Genomic DNA, 22,454 nt, shown 5'->3' with positions numbered 1-22,454 from the left:
ATTTGAAAGTTAACAATTCAATCGTAAACTAATTAACTATCTTAGTTAAATTGTTCGAGGTTATTAAATCGAAGACTTAAATTGTAATATTTGATTTAATTCTTAAAATATTAATAAAAATAGTTGAAAAACAAATTAACCTAATTATTAATATCAACTAAATACACAATTATAAATAAATTAAATTAATGTAGTTAATTTCTCGTAATGTATTTTTTTGATAAGTTAAATATGTATAAAACAATAATAATATAAAAAAAAAGTCAAAAGACCTTATATAGGACATATAAGAGAAAAATAAAAGAATAATGCAGCTCTAATTAATAATTATAGACCAGCCTAACCAAACCAAAAAAGCATTGAAAAGACCCCCGACACAGCAATAAATAACCCAAAGTTCAAACCTGAAGCAAACAATCAACCATTCAACTTGTTTGGAATTAGCATTTCTATTATAATAATAAAATTAAAGAGGAATATCTAATAAGACTAATAGTGTATATTGGATCTGAAAAAATGAGATTAATTTATAATAAGCGATTAATTTTACCACTCTACCCATTAATACCAAAAAGAGAGCAACATTATTCACAAATCAAAATGTTAAACTTTATAGTTTCAGAATTGAGGTTTAACTAGTTAATAAATAAATTTTATATAAGTTTTCATTAAAATTTAAATTTAATTTTTAATAGATCACAAAGTATAAATCAAGAGTCTAGAAATTTCCTGCCTGCCTATTACAGAGATATAATTCTTACGTAGTCACTACTCACTCTTAATTATTTTTGTATTCCATCCACACTCTTATTTTCTCCCGTCACACCAAAGTAAAGAACAAGAAAAAGGGGGGCATGAACATGAAAGAGCACCAGAGGGGCAACTAACGGCAGCATCATAATTAGACAACAAATACAAGTGCATCTACAGCATCATCTCAACAAATGCAGTAGCACTGATGCAAGCAACCTTAACGGGCACCAACATGCAAATGGTGGTTGGTGCCTAACCATCTCATGTACCAAGCCAGACAACTGTGTCCAGTACTGGATTCAGTCAATTTCAATCGAGGATATCTTATTATTAGGCTGCTTTGAGTTACAACAGGTTTATAAGATATCCAGTTCAACCAGACATTTCACTGCCTGCTAGATTTGAGGTTATACTTATCTACAGCCTGAGCAAAATGGTCAGCCTTTTTGCCCATTTCTTCTACTAACAGTGGAAAACGCGCCCTCAATGGCGCCGCCTACTTCACCACCTGGAAAACGGCAGAGACGTTCGATATCATAACGGGGCATTCTCCCTTCTCATCATATTCTGCGAAATCCCCTCCGGACAAATCTACACCATCGAACTTAGTTCCTTCAAGCTACAAAAGATGAGTAAACATGTTACATGCAAGCTAGCATGTAAGTAAATCTAACACACAGGTGCAATCAAATAGGATGGTACAACTTTCAGAAACTTCAGGTGGATTTCACTAAGAATATTTGCTGTAGATTGGCATATATATTGTGAAATCAATATAACTACTAAATAAAACAACATATTCAGCCTTATGATCAACCTATTAAATCAATATAACTACTTTACTAAAAAATCTATTCACTCTCCCCCCACAAAAGCATCTATTAGTATTCTTTTCACATGATCAACCTATCTTAATCATGTCTTATGCATCTTATCCTTAGTAGTTGATACGAGCCACTGCAGTATTATTATATATGATTTTGCCCTAAATTACAAGGCTGCCCTTCCATCATAATATGCTCATCTCAGTTACAGTCATATTTTACACACATTATTGTTTCACTACCTATATTACACATAATACATCAAAACTGTTCTTATAGCCATTAGATAAAACTTCTCTTTTAAAGGGATTTTACAGTCACACAAATACCAAAACATGATCCATTTTAACCATCATACCTTAAGTCTACAAGTAACATGAAAGATCAACTGGCACAATGACAATCAATTGTGAGATAGACTATCAATTCCAGGCAGTCAACTGTGAGGATAGACTGCAATTTCCAAATTCAACTCTGTTCACTTGAATCCTCCCAAGCTGACTAGGAGCCAACAAGTGACAGGACAAGGTCGATTGGCCATTTCACAATGGACTGTTGGGTCAACTTCTTAAACCAGTAACCAAATTAACATGACTGCCACACAGTTAGTCGATTGTGGCTCAACTGGGAGAACCAGTGACTAAGAGTGGTCAATTGTACCATCCTACAGTCAACTACCAAAACCATGACCTAAATGTATATATTATCACATAAAAAAAAAAAAAAAAACCTCTTGAGCACAAAATTTGGTTTCTAGGAATTTCAAAAGTTTTGAAATACTGAAGAAAACATTGAAAAATATTGACCAAGTCTCATGAAGTTTGTTAATAATCAAAATACTAAATTGGGGTCCCTAATCATTGATTCATGCAAATTAGGTCCACAATCTCCCCCTTTCTTATGATGAACAAAACTTCAGTAAAAAAATGTCATGTATGGAAAAATTGTTTGAATTTTAAAATGAAAGTTTTCACTCCCCCTGTCTATTTTAGACCTTGTGCTCTATAGGTACACAAACATTTTTTCAAAAAAAAAAAATTTTGAATAAATTATAGGGCTTCAAAAGAGCAAACTAAAAAATGATTTGAATGTTTATGAAAAGGCTCCCTCTATGTCAATAAAAGATGTTGCATCAAACAGTCAATATTATGCATCAATTATGCATTGTTTCAACTACATGCAACCCACCGACTTGATCCGTATGATGCATTATGTCAAACGATCCAATAACTCCAATTTTCACACATTATTTTTGTCAAGATGTTCTACCCCCTTTTGGCATAATAAAGAAGAAATAACACAACAGAGAAAAATATGGAACATAAGAAATGAAAGAAAACTTCAGAACTAATATTAATCTGTTAAAAAAAAAAAAAAAGGAGTGATACAAAGAGTAGCTAACAAAAGCTTAACAATAAAAAATGTAATTATCATAAATCCAACAACAGTACAACTTGAAGGAAGTGATGAACATATTATGTAAATATTACATCAGCTAAAAAGTAAGAACAGCCAAAACAGACAACTTGAGTCAACTTATATAAATCAATGATTGCCGAGCCAACTTGAATAAATCAATGACTAAATACCCCTAATTTAGTATTTTGATGGTTAAAAAAGCTTATAAGACTTGATGAATATTTTTCAAATATTTTCTCAAGTACTTGAGGCCTTTGAAATTCTTGGAAACCAAAATTTGTGCTGAGAGTTGACTGTTAGTGTGACAGTCAACGCATTCAGGTTTTGGTTTTGGCTATCAAACAAAATTTCTACAGTTGAGCCACAGTCAACTTTTAAATGGCCAATGGACCTTATCTAGTCACTGGTAAGGGAGGATTCAAGCAAATAGAGTTGATTTCTCACAATTTCATTCAACCCTCACAGTTGAATATCATTCTAAAAGTTGATGTATTTTGCTTATTGAAATTGGTAGCGGACCTCATAGTTGACTATCATTGTGCCAGTCAATCTTTTAGGAATTCTACTTTACACTGTCCTCCAAAGTAGCCTGAGAGTTGACTGTCAAGAATGACAGTCAATCTCTCTGAGATTCTTTCATTGACTTAAATGTTGAAATTTATCCACGTCAATCGTCTAGTCGACTGTCCTTGGGAATAGTCAATCTCACAGTCAATTGGTAGTCATAGTGATTATTTTTCTGTATGGATATCTCAAGCATTTAACGCCATTTTAGCCATTGAGGATGACTTAGTGAAGGCTTTGGGCTATAAATATGCCCTCTTAAAGACAAGAACAAGATTTGATGAAGTGCATTTAAAAGCTATACATTCAAGAGAAGTTCAAAGACAAGTCCCACCTAGCTCAAAGCAACAAAAGGCTCATTCAAACCCCTTTGAAACTCACTCATTTAGAGCCTTCACACAAAGCATTGTGAAGAATTCATATGTTTTATATTGTTGCTTTGCACTCGATTGGTCTTCATTTATTCATTTGATCCAAGAGTAAACAAAGATCGTACCTCTATTTAAGCATTCAATGTATTGTCCAGCTACCTAGAGCCCAAACAACCTAAGAGTTGCAACTCAAGTTTATGAGGTGAACTTGTGGAAAAAACCCCAGCAAATTTGATGGGGAAACACAAGATAGGATTGCCTTGTAGAGCAAGCATCAATTTGCGAGAAACCAAACAACTATAAATCTTCGCATTCTTTTATTGCGGTTTGATTGTTAAGACATAAATTCAATGTTACCTTTAAACATCAAACAAATTAAAAGAGATCAATAAAGGTAAAATTTGTTAAGGATTATATACACTCAATTCACCACCCTCAGTCAAACCACAAGAAAGAGACCAAAAACCTTATTATGTCAAATGGTAATAAACACATTTTCCACATTGCATTAGAAAGAGGAGAAAATATAACATCATCATATCTAACTTGGAAAGCACTTTTGTAGGAGAAACAAAATGAAAGTCCTGGGTTTCAGAATTCTTGAAATTAAAAATTCTAAAGAATAAGAGGTTAAATTTAAATCCATGTTAACTTTGGTTAACAAAGGGATGAAAAGTTATTGCCTTCAAAGCACTTTTATTTTTCCTTGTGTGAGAAGGATGCAAAGCACTTTTTACTTGTTTTTATGCTCTAACCAACTAGAGTGCAAGGAAGTTTGTAATGTCGTTCTAGCAATGATAGCCAGAGAATTTTTGACTGAATGAATGTCAACTAGCAGGTTGACTCGTCAATATATTTTTTCCATCAAGCTTAATTCGAACGCTTATTATTTTTACATTTTCTTTTCCTCCAATGGATACATTTCTTTTTACAAAAGATTGAAACTTAATAAGGTTTCATGCTCAATCACTTGGAAATATGAGGCAAGCAAAGACTTACAGATTCAACTTTCCAACCACTGCCAAAAGAAAAATCCAAAGGCTCAAAACCCCTGAAGTCAAACAACATCAAGGGTGCATAGTCCCCAGACTCGCTAATTTCTTGGGTCAATGGACGGCCTCGTCCAGGTATCATTGTAACAGTTCCGTCCCTCCCACAAAACTTGCACTGGAACAAGGCAAGCAAAGAAAAAACTATTTCAGCAACAGGTGATAATAATTTAATAAATAATAAAGGTAAAGAAGTAGGTGTGAGTCTCAACTGAAAGATCAAATTGGTTGGAAAGCTATCACAAACTCTAGGTTAGTTGTTGTAGTTTTGATAAACCATTAAAAAATATCATGAAGACAAATCCAGATATTTGTAAAATGTGAAAGCAAATCTTATGAACATATACATGAATCCATAGCCGAGCATACAGACGATGTATGCAATTACACGTGATGAAAGAAGGGCATAGCAGGGGAAGAGAAGGTTAGGATTTTTCCTCCTCCTCCTTTTGTTTGGGGTGTAGGACTGGAGAATATACAATCAAATTCAGAAAATTACCCAACTCTTGGAAGCCTAGTGTTTACCAACACATTGTAATCACTTCTTGCATCAATTCTGTGATCTATTGGGTTCATAAAATTTGTATACGATAACAAGAAGTATGGGAAGGGGAGGGGAGTGATGGATCACCTTCTGAACAAGATTAGTGGTACCCTTGCCCTTTTGGAGAGAGACTGTTTCATTCAAACTCACACAGGTCTCTTTCAAAGTTACCTCCCCACAGTTTCCACATTTCAACTGCAAAAAACCAAATGCATAAGGATACGGCGCCCACAACGTGCGGGACTTTTACAAACAAATCAAAACACAAATACTATGATAGATCAATAAAACCTAACCCTAAATACATGAAATTTCAATTCGAAGTGGTGCAGTCAGCTGAATCGAGTTCATAACACAGAAAAGATGGAGGAATCAACGAACTGCGATAAACATTAACTACAAAAGTTATGGGGAAAAAAAAACCCCAATTAGAGATGGAAATGGACCTTGAAGTAGTACGAGAAGTTGGGATCGTCACAGCCACCTTGGGGCTCGAGATTGGTCAAATTCTCGAGCTCGGCTTTGATCCTCAACATGTAATTCACCATTTTCTCTCAACTTGAAACTAGAATCAATATCAATCAACCAAGCTTCCCTCTTCTCGCCGACTGTGATTTGCGTTCGTATGCGTCGGAGGAACTGAGCCTGGTTTCATAATCAAACAGCTAATAGGATTACGACAAGTGTATGCGAGATTTTTTTTAGTGATCTCGACTTCCACTGATAATGGGCCTGCCCAGCTTAAAGGTATGATGTGGGCCAAGGCCAATTGGGCCCATCTTGGAACAAATATTTAACAGAATTTACACCTCTGATTTTCTACTTAATTTTCGGTTTTCCTTTTTGATAGAAAATTTTGAAAATGCGTCCAATCTAATACAACAACAATAACATATCCAGCCTTTATTCCACTATGTGAGATTAGCTACATGAATTCTAGATTTCCATGTATTTTTGTCTTTTGTCATATCTTCATTTAGATCCATACATTTCATATCAAACTTTAATGTCTCTCCCAAAGTCTTCTTGGGTCTACCTCTATCTTTTTTTTTGACTAATTGTTTCATTTCATCAACTCTCCTCATAGGAGTGTCTCTTGATCTCCTTCTCATATGACCAAACCATCTTAGTTTAGTCTTTCTCATCTTCTCCTCGATTGGCACTACTCCTACCTTATTACGAATAACTTCATTCTAATTTTATCATTTCTTGTATGGCCGCACATCTATCTTAATATTCTCATCTCCGCTACACTCGTCTTTTGCTCATGTTAGTATTTGACTGCTCAATATTCTGAGCTATATAGCAATACTAGTTTTATAGATGTCCTATAGAATTTTCCATTCAATTTTAATGGGATTTTACCATCACATAACACCCCCAATGCATTTCTCCATTTTAGCCAACCTACCTTAATTCTATGTGCGACATACTCGTGAATTTCTCTATCTTTTTGAATCACTGATCCCAAATATCGAAAATGGTCTTTTCTTTGTAAGATTTGATCTTCCAATTTTATTATAACATCATCCACTCTTGCATTCTTACTAAATTTACATTCAATATATTTTGTTTTCTTTCTACTTAATTTAAATCCCTTAGATTCTAAATTGTTTCTCCACAGCTCAAGTTTAGTGTTCACTCCTTCTTTTGTTTCATCCACCAACACTATGTTATCTGTAAATAGCATACACCATGGCATCTCTATCTAAATATCTTTAGTGAGTTTATCCATTACTAAAGCAAATAAGTATGGACTTAGTGTAGAACCTTTATACAGTCCTATTGTAGTGGTAAACGGTTCAATTTTCCATCCGCATGTTCTGACCATTGTCTTTACACCGTGATACATGTCCTTAAGGGCTTGTATATAGGCTATTCTGATTCCTTTCTTTTCTAAAACCCTCCATAATACTTCTCTAGGGACCCTATCATAGGCCTTTTCTAGATCTATAAACACCATATGTAGGTCCTTCTGATGATCTCGATATCTTTCCATTAGGCGTCTCAGTAGGTATATAGTTTCCATTGTTGACCTACCAGGTATGAAATCAAACTGATTTTCTGAGACCTTTGTTTCTTTTCTAAGCCTCTGCTCTATTACTCTCTCCCAGAGTTTCATAGTATGGCTCGTTAACTTAATTCCTATGTAATTTTCACAATTTTGAACATCTCCTTTATTCTTGTATATAGGAACCAAAGTACTCTTCTTCCACTCATCTAGCATCTTTTTTGATTTAAGGATCACGTTAAATAATTACGTTAGTCAGGAGATGTCCTCTTCTCCCATGTATTTCCATACTTCTATTGGTATATTATTTGGTCTTATCGTCTTATGATTTTTCATCTTTTTTAATACTTGTCTTATTTCATTTGAACTTATGCGTTAATAAAATGTATAGCTTACGTTCCCTTTGGAGTTACTAAAATGTCCCAACCTAACTCTTGTGTCGCCATTGAATAATTTTGTGAAATACTCCTGCATCCAATCTAATATGAAAATATATTTTCTTATCTTTAAAATTATTATAGGTAAATTTTAAATAATTATTTACACTATTTATGTTAAGATTAATGTAAATTTTGATTAAGCTAGAGTCCCCTAGTGCGTCTTTGCCCTCAAATTGAATTTCAAGCAATATTTTTTAATGATTTAATGTATGCCTGACCATCCAATAATGTAATAATAATCATATAAAATAATTTCCCGGATTATATAATATACTTTGAATATCCTCAACTCATTTGCTAAGTTACTCAGCCATGAGCCCATAATTAAATAACACAGTGCCATGCATCACAACAATGGAAAAGCATTTGGATGACTGGAGGGTAAACCATGCCACTTTCATGTGTTCTTGGCTCGGATTATAACTTGGAACTGTGGGGCTGATCAGAAACCAGCTTTACAAAACCAATTGGTTTAGTCGCAAATGGATTGGACGCTCCAGCGGATGAGAATCTTCTTTCTTCTCTTCGTAATTCTCAGTGGTTTTAGGTTTTTGGAGAGTGCTTCCATCTCCAGACAGAAGCAACTGATGAAAGTTGCAAAGAAACTCATTCCTCGCAAGATCAAGAAGCTGGCAGTGAAAAGCATTCTGGTATGGCAGTCGGTAATTGACTATACACTCGAAATTTGGTCGCATCTCGCATAAAGTATTGTTCGTTTTGAATCAGAGACGTTGAAGGTGTGGTAGCATGGTTTTATGCTCCTTACCTTGTATCTTACTCTTAACGGGAGCACTCAGTTGAACAAAAATGAACAATACCTTGTACGAGAAGCAGCCAAGCTTTTTGACCTTGAGAGCGGTTTAAAAATTATGGTATTTTTGCAGAGTGAAGATGGGGACGTGATCGACTGCATTGACATTTACCGGCAGCCGGCCTTCCACCACCGTGTACTGAGGAACCACACCATTCAGATGGTCCCAAGTTTCACTGATCCAACCACAGCTGGGGAAATGGAGGCATCGACAGAGCAGAAGAAGAGAGAGTCTGCGGTTACTGTGACATCTCAGCTCTGGCAGAGAAGTGGACGCTGTCCCAAAGGCACGATCCCGATCCGAAGAACACCACGAAAGGAGCGCATGTTTCAATCAAATGCGAGAATGAACCCTAGATTCTCGAAACGCTATGAAAATTCAGATATGCAACTGCAACTGAAAAATCATTCGGTACGAACACCTTCTCAAAGCTACTTACAATGTGGTGTGTGTGTGTGCAATGCGAGGAGCTTTGATCTGTCTGTGGACAGTTGGCGATGTTGATAACAGCAGGCTACAGATATTTGGGAGCCAAGGGAGACATAAAAGTTTGGAATCCTTTCGTTGAATCGGACGACGATTACAGCACCTCTCGAGTTGCTTTGAAAAGTGGCCCCTTCAGGAACTACGAGGCCGTTGAATCTGGATGGGCGGTCAGTTACTCCATCATCATCTTCATCAGTTCAAATGTCATTCTTCATCCATATTCCTAAATCTAAAGTGCATCGGATCAGTTTAGACGAAGAATTGATGATCGTCTCTACGTTTTTCAGGTAAATCCAAGAGTATATGGCGACAGGCAGACGCGATTATACGTGTATTGGACTGTAAGTTACTTCAATCATCTCCCATTATTGTCTAAAACTATAAATTTTCAAACAAATAGAAGATCCTATTATTCCTAATTTTAGATGCAGTATTAATGATCTTAGCATTGGTGTACCAGACAGATTCTGGAAAGAAAACAGGGTGTTTCGATCTTACCTGTCCTGGTTTTGTTCAAACCAGCAGTGAGATTGCTCTTGGCGCTGCAATCTATCCAATCTCAGTTCCTCAAGGGCTTCCATATCAAATCACTCTATACGTTTTCAAGGTTAAGAGTACAATGCAGCTTCCTAAATTAATTAATCATCAACTTAGATACATGCATCTTGAAATTCAAACCAGATAGAGATCATGTGAGCTCTATAAATCAATCTTGGTAAAGGAAAAAACTCTTCAGTAATCCTATGTTAAATAGAGATAAGTAGGTCCATTGAGTTAGTCAGCTATAAATATGCCCTCCCCGGTGTAGAGTTAGAGACATAGAGTGCTATAACTCCATGACCAGGGTTATCTAAGAGTTAATGGTCAGTTATTTGAAGTTGCGACAATTGGGAGGGTTTATAATTTTGTCTGTGCAAAATCGGTACCTGCCATCATTGCTTGAGTAAATTTTTCTAATTATTGTCAAATCATGAGCATAGGCCTGTAGAAGGCGAACCAGTTAAATTTATATGTTCTTTTTCTCTTGATTTCTATGTAATTGTGTGCGATTCAACCTTAACAAACGTGTTTGATTTCCGAGTTAGGATCCAAGGACAAACAACTGGTGGGTGCAGTATGGGGAGAGGATCAACATAGGGTACTGGCCACCGGATCTGTTTGGTATGCTGAGTTATCATGCTGAGACCGTGCAATGGGGAGGAGAAGTTTACAGCCCAAGAGCAGGGATGCATCCCCACACTGCAACAGCCATGGGCAATGGGAACTTCCCGGACTATATCTTTGGCAATTCTGGATGGGTGAAGAGGATGAGAGTGAAGCAAAATGCTCCCGGCTTGAGGTTTCCAGATTGGGTTGACACTTTTGCAGATGAATATGATTGCTATGGTGTTTGGTACGTTGGGGATTATGTTGATGATCCTGAGTTTTACTTTGGCGGGCCTGGCAGAAGTTACAGGTGTCCTTGACAGAGGCCTTCACTAGAATGGCTAGCTTAGCTACACTGAATGTGTCTTTCTTTTCTGGTTTTTTGGTTCCATGGTTTTGTAGGCTAATCCTGATGCAAAGCCAAATAAAATTCATATGGTTTTACCTAGCAGGTTTGTCTAACTATTTCAAAACACCACCACTATATATCCACGAGTCTATTGATATTGAGCAGTAGTAGAACCACCAAATTTGAAAAAAAGGAACAGATTTTCATACAAAGGGCAAAATGGTGATTTTGTTTGCCTCGACAAATGGTCATCTCCCCAAATTTGGTGGTTCTAACATTCTTCTTACATATTGAAGCTATTTTAATCAAATGGTGATTTTATTTGTTTTTTTCTTATTGTTTCTCCTTATTCAACCACCATAAGCATTTTTAGTTTAGAATTTTTCACTTCTACCCTTTACATCACACACACTCCTTTTCTTAAAAAAAATAATTTAATTTCCATGTTTTAAATCTTTATCATTTGATTCTTAAATATTGTTTCTTCTATCATCCTTCTTTTTTTCTCATTTTATATATGAATGTATGTTAAAGCACATTAAAAGCCTATACAAATGATTAATTTTACAATCTTAGTTACAACATGAATCATCCTTTTATCTCATATGAAATAAATCATTATAAATGACCACCTTACTCATTAAAAATAATGAAAGTGGTTATTTCATTATTAAAAAATTATTAACTCCAAGACTTATGTGACAACCCTTGAAAAGACCTTATTACAAAAGCCCTTTAAGTCTGTGAAATCCAATAAGAGGCGACCTTTGATTAGTCCAAATAATTGTTAATTTTTACAACAAAAAAAATTACTAAATTCTAATCCTAGGTGAGTTTGAGAAACCCACCGGTCCCCAATGTTTTTCCTTGCCCACAACCATGATCAGAAGAAGAAATTACCAGGGCAGCTAAGGCACAAAACGAACAAATACGAGAGTTTAAAAAGAAACTAGCATATTGCATACTGCATATAGCATTGGACTCATTGATCTGATCGGATCTGATGTAATCTTCAGATGCATATCTACATTGGTGGAGAACCCAAAATTAGACACAAAACAGTTGGCAGACATTACACCAGATAAAATAACACAAAGCAAACTACTCCCAGACAGACCTCCATAACTAAAGCGAGTCATACTGTTTCCTTTCTTCTTGTATAGACTGGAAAATCCGAGCCGCTGACTCAGTTGCTGATCTAGCATTGTGGGGCACAACTCTGATCACTCTCGTCGTCGTGGGCGTTGTCGTCATCGGCTGGTCAGTTTCATGGAGCTGAGGGGCGGTTCCGTCTGGGATGTGGACGGCGGCTGGAGAAGTAGGGAAAAGAGGAAGCGCGTTTGGTCCTTTACTGTGTGCTCTTACTGCTCTCACTCTCTCGCCAGGACTACTCGCCGTACTGCATTGCAGTTCGTTTGGACTCGCTCCATTCTCCCTGGTTGGCATATTACACGAGCTTTGGTGTCGCGCGTTGAAGTTAGCTCCCCCACCGGACAACTGACCAGGTTGACCCTTCAAACCGAGCCCAACAAAGTTGTTCTGTTGTTCAACAGCTGAACCCGAGATGACTGGCGGCATACCATATGGAGGGAAATAACCATGGCTAGCTGGGGCAGAAGCCGGAGGAAACCCAATTCCTTGATAATGTTGGTGAGAAAGAGGAACCCCGTATGCAGGATTTATGAAGTTACCCATCATAGGATTTGGTCCAGGAGGTCCACATCCTCCGCAACCTTCATTCATGAAACCATGCCCGGGATACGGCTTGTATATTAGACCTTCAGACGGAGACAATACGGGAACCAACCATTGGTGCCCAGTCATGGGATGGAAACAAGGATTCGATCTGGGATCAGCGAGTACAGGAGCCAATGGCGGGTTTCCTGAAAATGGCGGTCTGTAGTTTGAAGGCAGACTAACATTCTGCCCAGGAGAAACAGATGTCTTTCCAACAGCATTTTCAGCAGAGTATTCCGTCTTATGATTGGGGTTCTCGGAATCATCCTTAAGCTTGGCAACCTGTGGAGATGGTTTAGCAATATACTCCAATGGAAGCTTATTCACAGAAGAGCCGTTTAAAGGTTTTCCCAAATAAGCAGTATCATCTAGCAAGAGATGTGGGGATCCAGCAATCAATCTCTGGACCTGTTCCAATACAATCAAGAACTTTACTCAAGAACAGTTTCATAAAGAATGAACTAATGGACATTATATAGTTACGTATGATAATATATCAGTTAACCTGGAAGTAGGTCAACATTGGTGACCTCCTTACCTTTACCAATCTATGCAACTCAAACACTTGAACAGCAAACACTCTTTGTTGACTGAAAATGGAAAAACACATGAAAGCTCAGCTTTTATAAACATGTAAGCAACACATTCTATAAACCAATTGGCCCTTTGATTCACAATTAATAACTAGATATTACCATCTATATGAAAGAGCATTATTAAGGCCAAATACGCAGCCGTTTGAAAGCATAGTCACTCCAAACTTGCAAATAAATAAATTTTCTTATCACCAGTTTGAATAGATAGTTTCTTTTGTTCCTATGCAAATTGCAAAACCAGGAATTACAAGCAATAACAATGCCCATCTCCTTTGAGTATCATCAAAGCCAGGAATACCCCCAAATAGCTACATGCTAATATCCCCACAAAATACATATTATACATGCACATGTGTATATATAAATTAACTACATGCCACATCCCCACAAAATATATAATGCATATTCAAATATACATATATATTCTTTGATTCTTACCATCAGTTTTTGGTTAAAATGTATCTCGGGAAAAACATAAAGATCGGATCACTTTCCATACCCAAAACACCTTTACAAGCAAGAACAGGACGAGTCTGAAAGCCCCAGACCAGGACAACAGCATGAGAAGCCGCCACCCAAGACACGCACAAAAGGGGAAAAAAAAGGAAAGATTAAAAAAAAGAAGGGGGGAGGGGGGGTGACGTATACAATGATACAAGAACATCTACACATATATGATGTACAGAGAGGAATTCACTTTTTATTACTTGCTACAATTTCTTTCTCATAAGAATTGATTGACACGAAATGTGCAAAGACAACTATCTACATGCGGGTATATAGCTTAAGCTTAGGATTGATGTAAAATAATTGCACACTTTCTACCAGAAACCTTTAAGCTACTCCAAAATACTACATAAAAACTACTCCTTTACTAGTTTTATTCAGGGCAATTAAGCTTCCCCATCCAAATATTAGAGAGCTCAAAAAGATCCCACAAAGTTATGCCTCTTCTCATCCTTAGTCCTCGTGCTAAAAGTTGTTTCTCCAAAATATGTAGGTTGATGCCCATTTATGGAGGTTGACACCCAAGCAGCACCAGAATGAAAACTAAAAAAGATCCTGAAGGACAGACTTCGAATGGACAATGAATTGAGAATTATCCACCATCTGGCAACTCACCTTGCACAAGACACGTCATTATAGAATGGATAAATGATAATCCACTGCCAAAAACCTTCAGGCTGCCGAACACAAAATTGCCAACTTGGAGGGAACAGCCAGAATCCACCCAAGATCTTCCCTCCCATGTGGCCTTATTTCCTTCCCAGCACAAATTGGACAATATATCCCAACCCCAAGTATTACCACTCAATATTGCCTTCAACAATCAAATTAAGTTTTGAATTGTTAGAAGACAAAGAAGAAATAATCCGACACATGAAAACCGGTGGCAGCTTCTAAGCTCTATGTTAGATGACTAGAGATGATATGTCCTGCTACAGATATCAACATTTACTAACTTCTATAAGAAGTATCCATAGCAATACTTTATAAAGAAAAAGATAGAAACTAAGAAGCACAGATATAAATACGGGACACTGATACAAACAGGCCAGCCATTTAGAAAAATATGACAGCAATAAGGCTAGGACACAACAATTAGTGAGCATGGATAAATTAAGAACCACTTAGACACACTAAAGTTTGGGTCATTTGCACCCAGAGCCATTTGAGGTCCCTAGTGGTTATTCTTTTTCTTCAAATAGCTTATTCCGTTAGGTCAAGCTACTAACAGCCTTGAAAAAATATAGAGTAATTTCACCCAAACCCTTGTAGTTTATAATTAATTCTGTGGAGACTCATATGATTTAGGTTTAGGTCTAGTTTTACAAAAACCCCTTGTGGTTTAAATTTAATATTTGACATTTAATAAAAATGACATTATTTTGATAAGCTTGTTAACGAAGTTAAACTCCAAACCAATGTCTCAAAAACTGGACCAGACATCAAACCAAGTAAGGAAGATGATCAAGGATCAGAGAGTGGTTGAATAAATATTTAATAATTAAAATTATTATAATAAAAAAATCCATGACATGTTTTTTATTTGTATGTTTTATACTTATATATAAGATGTGCAGCTGGGATGAGGGGGACTCTTTAATCAATCCCCACCCCACATATCACTTATAAAACGAAGATAGAAGGTTAGGGTTTTTGAGAGGCCATTTCATCTTCTTAGTGGCTGGATCTAAGACGACACCTGCATGTGTGATTCTTCTTCTCTCTCTCTCTCTCTCTCTCTCTCTCTCTCTACACACACACATATGTTTGTATATATACTAGTACAGATGGAGATACGAGAAGGGAGAGAAGAGGAAAGCAGCAAAGATTCAGCTACCCTCCTCTAACATCAAAAACATCACCTTGACCATGGCATGATGATGGTTGAAAGAGAGGGGAAGAGAGAACTGAAGGTGATGGTCTACAAAACCAGTGGTCAAACCGGCTCAGTTGTGACGGTTACCGATTCAATCTCCAATCCGTAAGAAAATCAACCAGTTTTTGATACCAACAATTTTTAGTCACGAACCGAACCAGCGACTGGACAATTTGCTGGTTCAACCGGTTGAACTGGCTGCTACAATCTAATTTTGACAACACTGCTCTGAACTAACAGAAGGGGTTGTCAAAGAAAAGGGATAATAACACTGACCTCCCTTGAGGTTTAGTGAAATTACAAAAGGTACCCTTGTGTTTCTAGATATTATAAAACCTCCATTGACTTTTGCAAAACTCGTAATATTATTCCCCCAAGAATTAGTTAATCGCTGTTAAGTTTTTCAAAATGCCTAAAATGCCCTCATCTCTCTCTTCCCCTCTCTTTCCTTCTCTTCCTCTTCCCCCTCTCTTTCAGCAGCAAAGGCACCAGCACTGGCACAGCAGCACCATCACCGACAACTTCTCTGAGTTCTCCCCCTTCCTCTCTCTCCATCCCTCTCTTTCTTTCTCAATACCCCATTGCAGCAGATAGGGTACTCCATCTGCATCACAAGTACAGATTGCCCCACAATGGAGTAAGTCCCATTGCAGGTGCAATGGGAAAGAAACCCCATATGCAACTGTGATTCACAGGTGCACTTCCACAGGGTTTGCCATATATTTCAAATTTTTAGAAAATATCTTTATGTATATGCATTATATATTTATATTATGGAAAATATTTTTGATATATATTAGAAACTGTAAATATAATTTATATTTTTATAGTATTTAAAATAAATTTATATATAACATAAAATACAATTACTGTAATTAAATAATAACTTTTTTGTAAATATATTTTTTAGTTTATATATGTATTTTAGAATATATAATTATAGTTTTGTATTTAAAATGTATTTTATTATTAAAATACATTTTAGGTAAGAGAGAGAGATAAGTGTATAAATCAAGGGCAAAATGGTTAATTTACATGGGTTGTTACCGGCAAGGGAGGTCTTTGTAGTTTCCAAATACACATGGGTACCACATGTAATTTCAGGAAACCTCAAGGAATGCTAGTGTAATTATCACAAAAAGAAAGCAAACCACTGGGACCTCAAATGTTAAATTTAAACCAAAGGGGATCTCCATGAAAATAATCCAAACCAGAAGAGATTTGGGTGGAATTTCCCCTAAATCATATGTATGCATAAAACTAGTAACTATCATCTTCATTATATTTGATTACATATAATGAGTGAGAATTGTTACACACATTCTGTATATTAAACAAAAAGTCCTAATATAGTTTACAACATTCTATCGTAAAAAGATTGGATTGGTTCTCTGAGTCCTAGAATTGAAAAGCAGAGGAGGGGGGATTAATATGAATAATTCTGTATTATTTTATTTCATTACAGTTCAGAAGGTATTTTCTCACTCACAATATGTTTCATTCATGACCAAGAGATGGAGGTATGTCTCACAATTTCTGAAGCATGTCTGTTTTATGAAAATAATAGTAACAGATGTTCAGACCAGTCACCAACACAAACATGGGGAATGGATTAATAGATCTTAACAGGAAATGAGATTGAATTAGCAATGACAAGAATTTTAGAACAGTCGTGAAGTCTTTCCCTCGAAGCACTAAATAGCCAAAAGCTGAATTCATCTACAAAGATTCGCCTGAAAACACTACCATTTAGAAGATAATGAGGGCAAAAGTAGTAAAAGGTAGGCAATATTCTGTAGAATTTTTATAAGAAGAAGATAGTTCAAACACTCGCTCCAATAATTTTGTCTCTTGCTTTGGTCTTCCAGGTGGACATGTCTGAGCATAAATACTCAATTATACAACCAGAAACCCCATGATGCCAAGTATATCAACAGTGGATAGTTTCTGGTCTTTGTAGAGAGAGATAGAGCAGCTTTTCAAGACACTTTCCAAGTCTTTTGTACAATGGTGTTGGATATAGCCAACTTCACTATTGTATTTCAGGCTCTAAAAGAGAAATCATGTACCTGAGGTGTTGTACAGTTCTTTGTCTTCTAGATATGTAGACAAGTAGATGTCTAGATGATCATGTGTTGTTTCCACATTCCAAGCATTTTTACGGATTATTTTTCATTAAGTATACAAACAAATACATGTTATAGAAATAGAGAAGTCCAATGTAAAGGTCAAACAAATGGGGTCAAAAGAAAGGCCTATTGAGTAAAGAATATGCATTAGCTTTAATGCAATTATTAAACACGATGCCAACTAAACAAAACAGAAAGTAAATGGAAAGAATAATAACAGGAGGGAAAAGCCAAATCTAGAAATTGCATTACAACTGAAAACAACAGAAAGTATAATAAAAGAACAAAAAAGCTAACTATTATTAATACCTTCACAAAAATTATTCATAACAGAATAACTTTAATGGTTATCAAAGGCATTGGTTAGCAAGGTTCAAACATAAACTAGGAACAGGTATAGTTTGCATCCAACTAGTCCTCGTGCAGGACAGACAAACAGAATTTATAAAAGGCTATGCATCATTCTCCACTGCTAGTTCCCAGACCCACATTATATACACATGGATATAGAATGCATGCAATTATATTCAAATGGAACACAGTACTTGAATCCCAAAACAATCAATAAAATAAGACAACGAAAAGTAAAGAAGGCACAATAAAATGTTGCATGTTTCATAATAGAGTGCTCTAGCAAGGAACTAGAGCCAGTTGTGGATGTGCTTTTCACAAGCACACCACAAATTGATGATAGCATGACACTATAACTTGGAGAGAGGGTGCCACACACACTCACAGAATCCATCTTCTCTTTGCTAGAGCCTCGTAAAACCAATCGACATCAATGATTTGTTTAACCTCTCAAAACATCATCTTAATAGAAATCCCCACCTTAAAACTCAAATTGCAGAAAAAGATTTTGCTAGCAACATTCAAAAGGCCCACAGCTCCACTGCAACTATCTGTTTATGTTGTATTTTGCTACAGAGAGCATCATCTTTTTTTACCATACCCCCGTAAATTGTTCAAGTCACTGTTTCATTAAACATCATATTTATTTCCACAAATTTTTCTTTCCCATTATTCTACCATGTCCCTGAAGAATGAATTGCTATGGTGCTCAAAATTTTATCCATGTCCACTGAAAGACTATAAAGGAAGCTCAAATGTAATTTGCCAAACAAAATATATTTGAGATGCTATTATTACTAAGAAAATGAGCTTACTTGACTATTGCTTTTCTCGCTTTCCAGAAATGTTTCTGACCTATAATGCCTACAACATCATCAGGGCATAAATCCAAGCCAGATATACAATCCACCACGGAAGTCTCAGAGACATCATCACATATGTTCACAGTTCCTGTCTGTAACGATCCAGATGTCTTGTCCTCAACATATCCATTGTCATTAGCAGGGTTGTTATGACTTTCCGGCTCTTCTGAACAAGAATTCCTTCTAATGATGACAGAACGTCCATTCTCTACACCCCTCACGTGCCTGTTCGGGCTATGACTGCCACACGTACTCTCATCTGCTTGTGTCCTGACTCTGGACACATGATGAAAACTAGCAGCAGTGCTCTGTAACCTGTCAAGATTATTTGCAAGGCAGACACCATCCTGACCTGCAGATGCACCAGTTAGATTCAATGAATTTTCAGTTGTCTCTAGGTGATGAAATTTTTACATGTTTACCTGCTTTCTCCCCTTCTGCCATAAGTATTTTTAGGTCAATCTCATTCTGGCATCTGCCTTCTTGCCTCATTCTGGAATCTGTAAGGCTAGTTTGCCGTGGCTCTTTATCAAGGGCATTCTGAATGTTCACTGATGGACCCAAATAAGTTGGACTGGGGGGAGAGATTATTTCCCCATCTATGCTATTAGAACGTTTGGTATGATCTTGACCTATCTCCGACCGGACAAAGATAGGAACTGCAAAATCCTCTTCATCTAGTTTATTTGGCTGCTCTGGCTGTGTCAAGGACGTGTTGGAATCCAAACATCCAGTATATGGCCTCTTAGCTGGATGTGTTGAATGAGTTAAGTGGAGTGGAAAAAACATACTCATTTTGCGGCCACTTCCCTGCAATAATAATTAATTTGAAGCATCAGGTAGAGAGAAAAAGTTTCCAAATCAGTATAGGTCCTAAAATCTGAGTTTGTTCATCAAATATAAACATAGAAGTATAATGGCAAAGGATATTTCAAGTGTAGAAACTTTAAAAAAAAAAAGGAAAAGAAAATTACAGAATCAATAAGAGAATAAATTCGACACTTGAATAGATAGCACAAGTTCAAAGTAAAAAAAAAAAAACACGATGCCAGTTCAATCATGATCAGTCCATAGGAGTAGTCAATTGATGGCATAAGTTAAAGATTGGCACTGAAGAACTTAATTCAGGAAGGATTTTCTTTTCCCTTCCATATGTTGCCTCTCTTTTACTTTTTCTTTTCCCCTTGTGTGTGCGTGTGTTTAGAAGATGCATCTGTGTCTTTGGGCAGCAGGGAGATGGACACCTTCTTCATTCTAATTTCTAGAAATGATTTCTACAAATAATCCCTTTTACAGCAAAAACAAGGTTAAACATAACTCTTCTCTCCCCTGCAAACAATCAGTCTTCCATATGGAGAATCAAACATATAAAATCGCTTATTAGCTCATCAAATACAGTTCTATCCATTAAGAGGGGGGGGACACTTCTGTACACCCATATCATAATTGATCCAAAACCACATGCTTTCTCATATACAAACAGTTCCATAAACATTAAAGCTGCACCAAAATGTTAATTAATTTAAACAAAAAAATCACTAAAATGAAGTTACTACATCAATAAGATCAGACTGGAAACAGGGGCCCTTGTAAATTCAAGATTCTCACTCACCTGGCTTGAGGAAGCAGGATGAACCACGCCGGTAGCATTATTGGGATTAAGAGGCAACACCCCAGGATTGAATCTCTGGGAAGGAATACTAAGCTGTTCATAAAGGGCCATCTTGTTCCTTGGCGGTGCTCTTGGCCCTCCCTTCTCTGTATCATTAACATGAAGCCTCGGAAACATGGGCACCATAATTTTCTCATCATCTTTTCCTCTCTTCATTTTTCCTTCTCGTCTCAGTCTGTCTCTATTACTCTATTTAACACAAACTCCAACTAGAACAATCAATTATTCCATGAAATTCACATGGAAAACCCATGAAATAGCCCTCCAAAACCCAGCTCTCGGAATCGCCTAATCCCTCGCGAATAAACCGATTCTTCAGGAAGATGGACCGATTTGACCGACCCGGAAACCTAAATCGATCCCTCTTAAAAATCAGGCGATCCCCCACTATCTCCGAGCCCACCCAAATGGAGAAAAACAGATTCTAGCGTAGATTAAGGAAGAAACCCTAAATACCAGTTCCAGAAAGCAAAACTTCTCACCGGTTTCCCTTTCCTTTTTTATGTCATCTGGAAAACGCAGGCCCGACCCGAGAACTTTCCCGATACAAAGCAGAATAAACATAAGGGCATAAAGAGGACGTGTCAATCTGGACGATGTAAAAATCTAAGCTGCTATGCCGCTAGTCCGATAAAACGAGCGAGAGAGATGGAAATAGGAACAAGATTCGTCAAACGGCAGGACACATCTCAGAGAAGAAAAGATCACAAAAGTATGTGAAAAGAAAGGGCAAAAGTGCAAGGCTGTGGGGACCCATTTGGATAGAACTAGACCCTAGAACTTCCCAAAGTTGATTTTTTAAAAAACAAAAACAAAGATAAAAAATTTCAACTCGGGGCTTTTGTTTCCATTGGTGCCCAGCCAACGGCAGGAGTTTTATAGATTGGTATCTGCTTTGATGACAAGCGTGGAGAGAGAAAAGAGAGGGCCCTTCTCTTCTTCCTCTTCGTCTTCGCTGTTTGTTGCGGATAAGTACAGCAATCGCTCTCTCTGTTTCTTTTCACCATTTGATATAAAATATTGAACTCCGTGGTTTTGGCTCCTTTTCTTTTTCTTTCTTTAAGATGACTTTATATTTGATAAATTCAATGGGCCATTAGAATATATATAAGAAAATCAGCGAGCAGCACAAACTGGGAATCCTTAAGAGAGAGTGTGGGTTCGGTTCTTACGAGGGCTGCCAGTTTTTAATGTACAAAAGTTTGTTGACGTGGTTGTCACTGACAGGTGTTATCAAATGCATACATATATATGCCTAATGAGTTTACCGTAGATTCTTCGGTTTGTTAAAATATGTAAAATAAAAAAATTAAAAAATTTATTATATTATTTATTAATTTTCTTAAATTAATTAATAAATATACTTTTTTTCATATATTTATTAAGTATATATGATAAATACTGAGATAATATTTTTTTATCAAAATATCTCTATTGTTAAATTCATTTAAAACTATATATTAACATCAATAATAAATTTATAATTAAAATATAATTTTATGGTTAATGTGAATTGTCAGAAAATAAAAAATAAAAATAATATTTTATTTTTTAAATTCATGTTCAAAAATATATTCTAAAAAAACTCATAAAGTATAAATAATTATTAGTGAAATTACAATAATTCCACATAAATCATTAAAAATTATCAAAATATATTTTTATAATAGATAATAAAATATAAATTTGAATAAAATAATTTTAAAAATGAGTGAAATGAATTTGTATTAGATAATAAAATATATATAGAGATAGATGAATTTAAATTTTATAAATGTATTAAATGACATTAATTATTCTACAAAAGGCATGTGTGTAATTTAGACTTGTATATAAAATATCAAGTAAATTTATTTGAAGGGAGATAAATTTATCTATAAAAAATCAAATAAGAAATCACGCGAGAGTTTTTTTAAAAAATACTATATAAGTTCAACAAATAAATTGAAAATGAC

At 36.0% G+C, this 22,454-nt stretch overlaps 3 protein-coding genes across 3 annotated transcripts; 1 reads left to right on the top strand and 2 right to left on the bottom strand.

The window, feature by feature from the left end:
- Positions 1 to 1,051: 1,051 nt before the first annotated feature.
- On the bottom strand, positions 1,052 to 6,201 carry LOC127813871 (uncharacterized). Its single transcript, XM_052354969.1, has 4 exons — positions 5,971 to 6,201; positions 5,612 to 5,719; positions 4,931 to 5,098; positions 1,052 to 1,372 (listed from the first exon to the last, which is right to left on the bottom strand). The coding sequence occupies exons 1-4, from the start codon at positions 6,070 to 6,072 to the stop codon at positions 1,250 to 1,252; spliced, it is 501 nt and encodes a 166-aa protein (XP_052210929.1). The 5' UTR covers positions 6,073 to 6,201; the 3' UTR covers positions 1,052 to 1,249.
- Positions 6,202 to 8,457: 2,256 nt separating this feature from the next.
- On the top strand, positions 8,458 to 10,803 carry LOC127786813 (uncharacterized). Its single transcript, XM_052314481.1, has 6 exons — positions 8,458 to 8,625; positions 8,860 to 9,198; positions 9,279 to 9,440; positions 9,561 to 9,614; positions 9,734 to 9,880; positions 10,359 to 10,803. The coding sequence occupies exons 1-6, from the start codon at positions 8,458 to 8,460 to the stop codon at positions 10,737 to 10,739; spliced, it is 1,251 nt and encodes a 416-aa protein (XP_052170441.1). The 3' UTR covers positions 10,740 to 10,803.
- A 902-nt stretch (positions 10,804 to 11,705) lies between these two features.
- On the bottom strand, positions 11,706 to 21,481 carry LOC127786685 (protein EARLY FLOWERING 3). Its single transcript, XM_052314262.1, has 5 exons — positions 20,440 to 21,481; positions 19,250 to 19,637; positions 18,780 to 19,179; positions 13,044 to 13,095; positions 11,706 to 12,913 (listed from the first exon to the last, which is right to left on the bottom strand). The coding sequence occupies exons 1-5, from the start codon at positions 20,653 to 20,655 to the stop codon at positions 11,894 to 11,896; spliced, it is 2,076 nt and encodes a 691-aa protein (XP_052170222.1). The 5' UTR covers positions 20,656 to 21,481; the 3' UTR covers positions 11,706 to 11,893.
- Between the last annotated feature and the right edge of the window lie 973 nt (positions 21,482 to 22,454).

Source organism: Diospyros lotus, chromosome 12 (assembly GCF_014633365.1).
Source record: "Diospyros lotus cultivar Yz01 chromosome 12, ASM1463336v1, whole genome shotgun sequence".
NCBI lineage: Eukaryota > Viridiplantae > Streptophyta > Magnoliopsida > Ericales > Ebenaceae > Diospyros > Diospyros lotus.
Note: the sequence above shows the minus strand (reverse complement) of the source record. Positions and strands in the feature narration are given on the sequence as shown.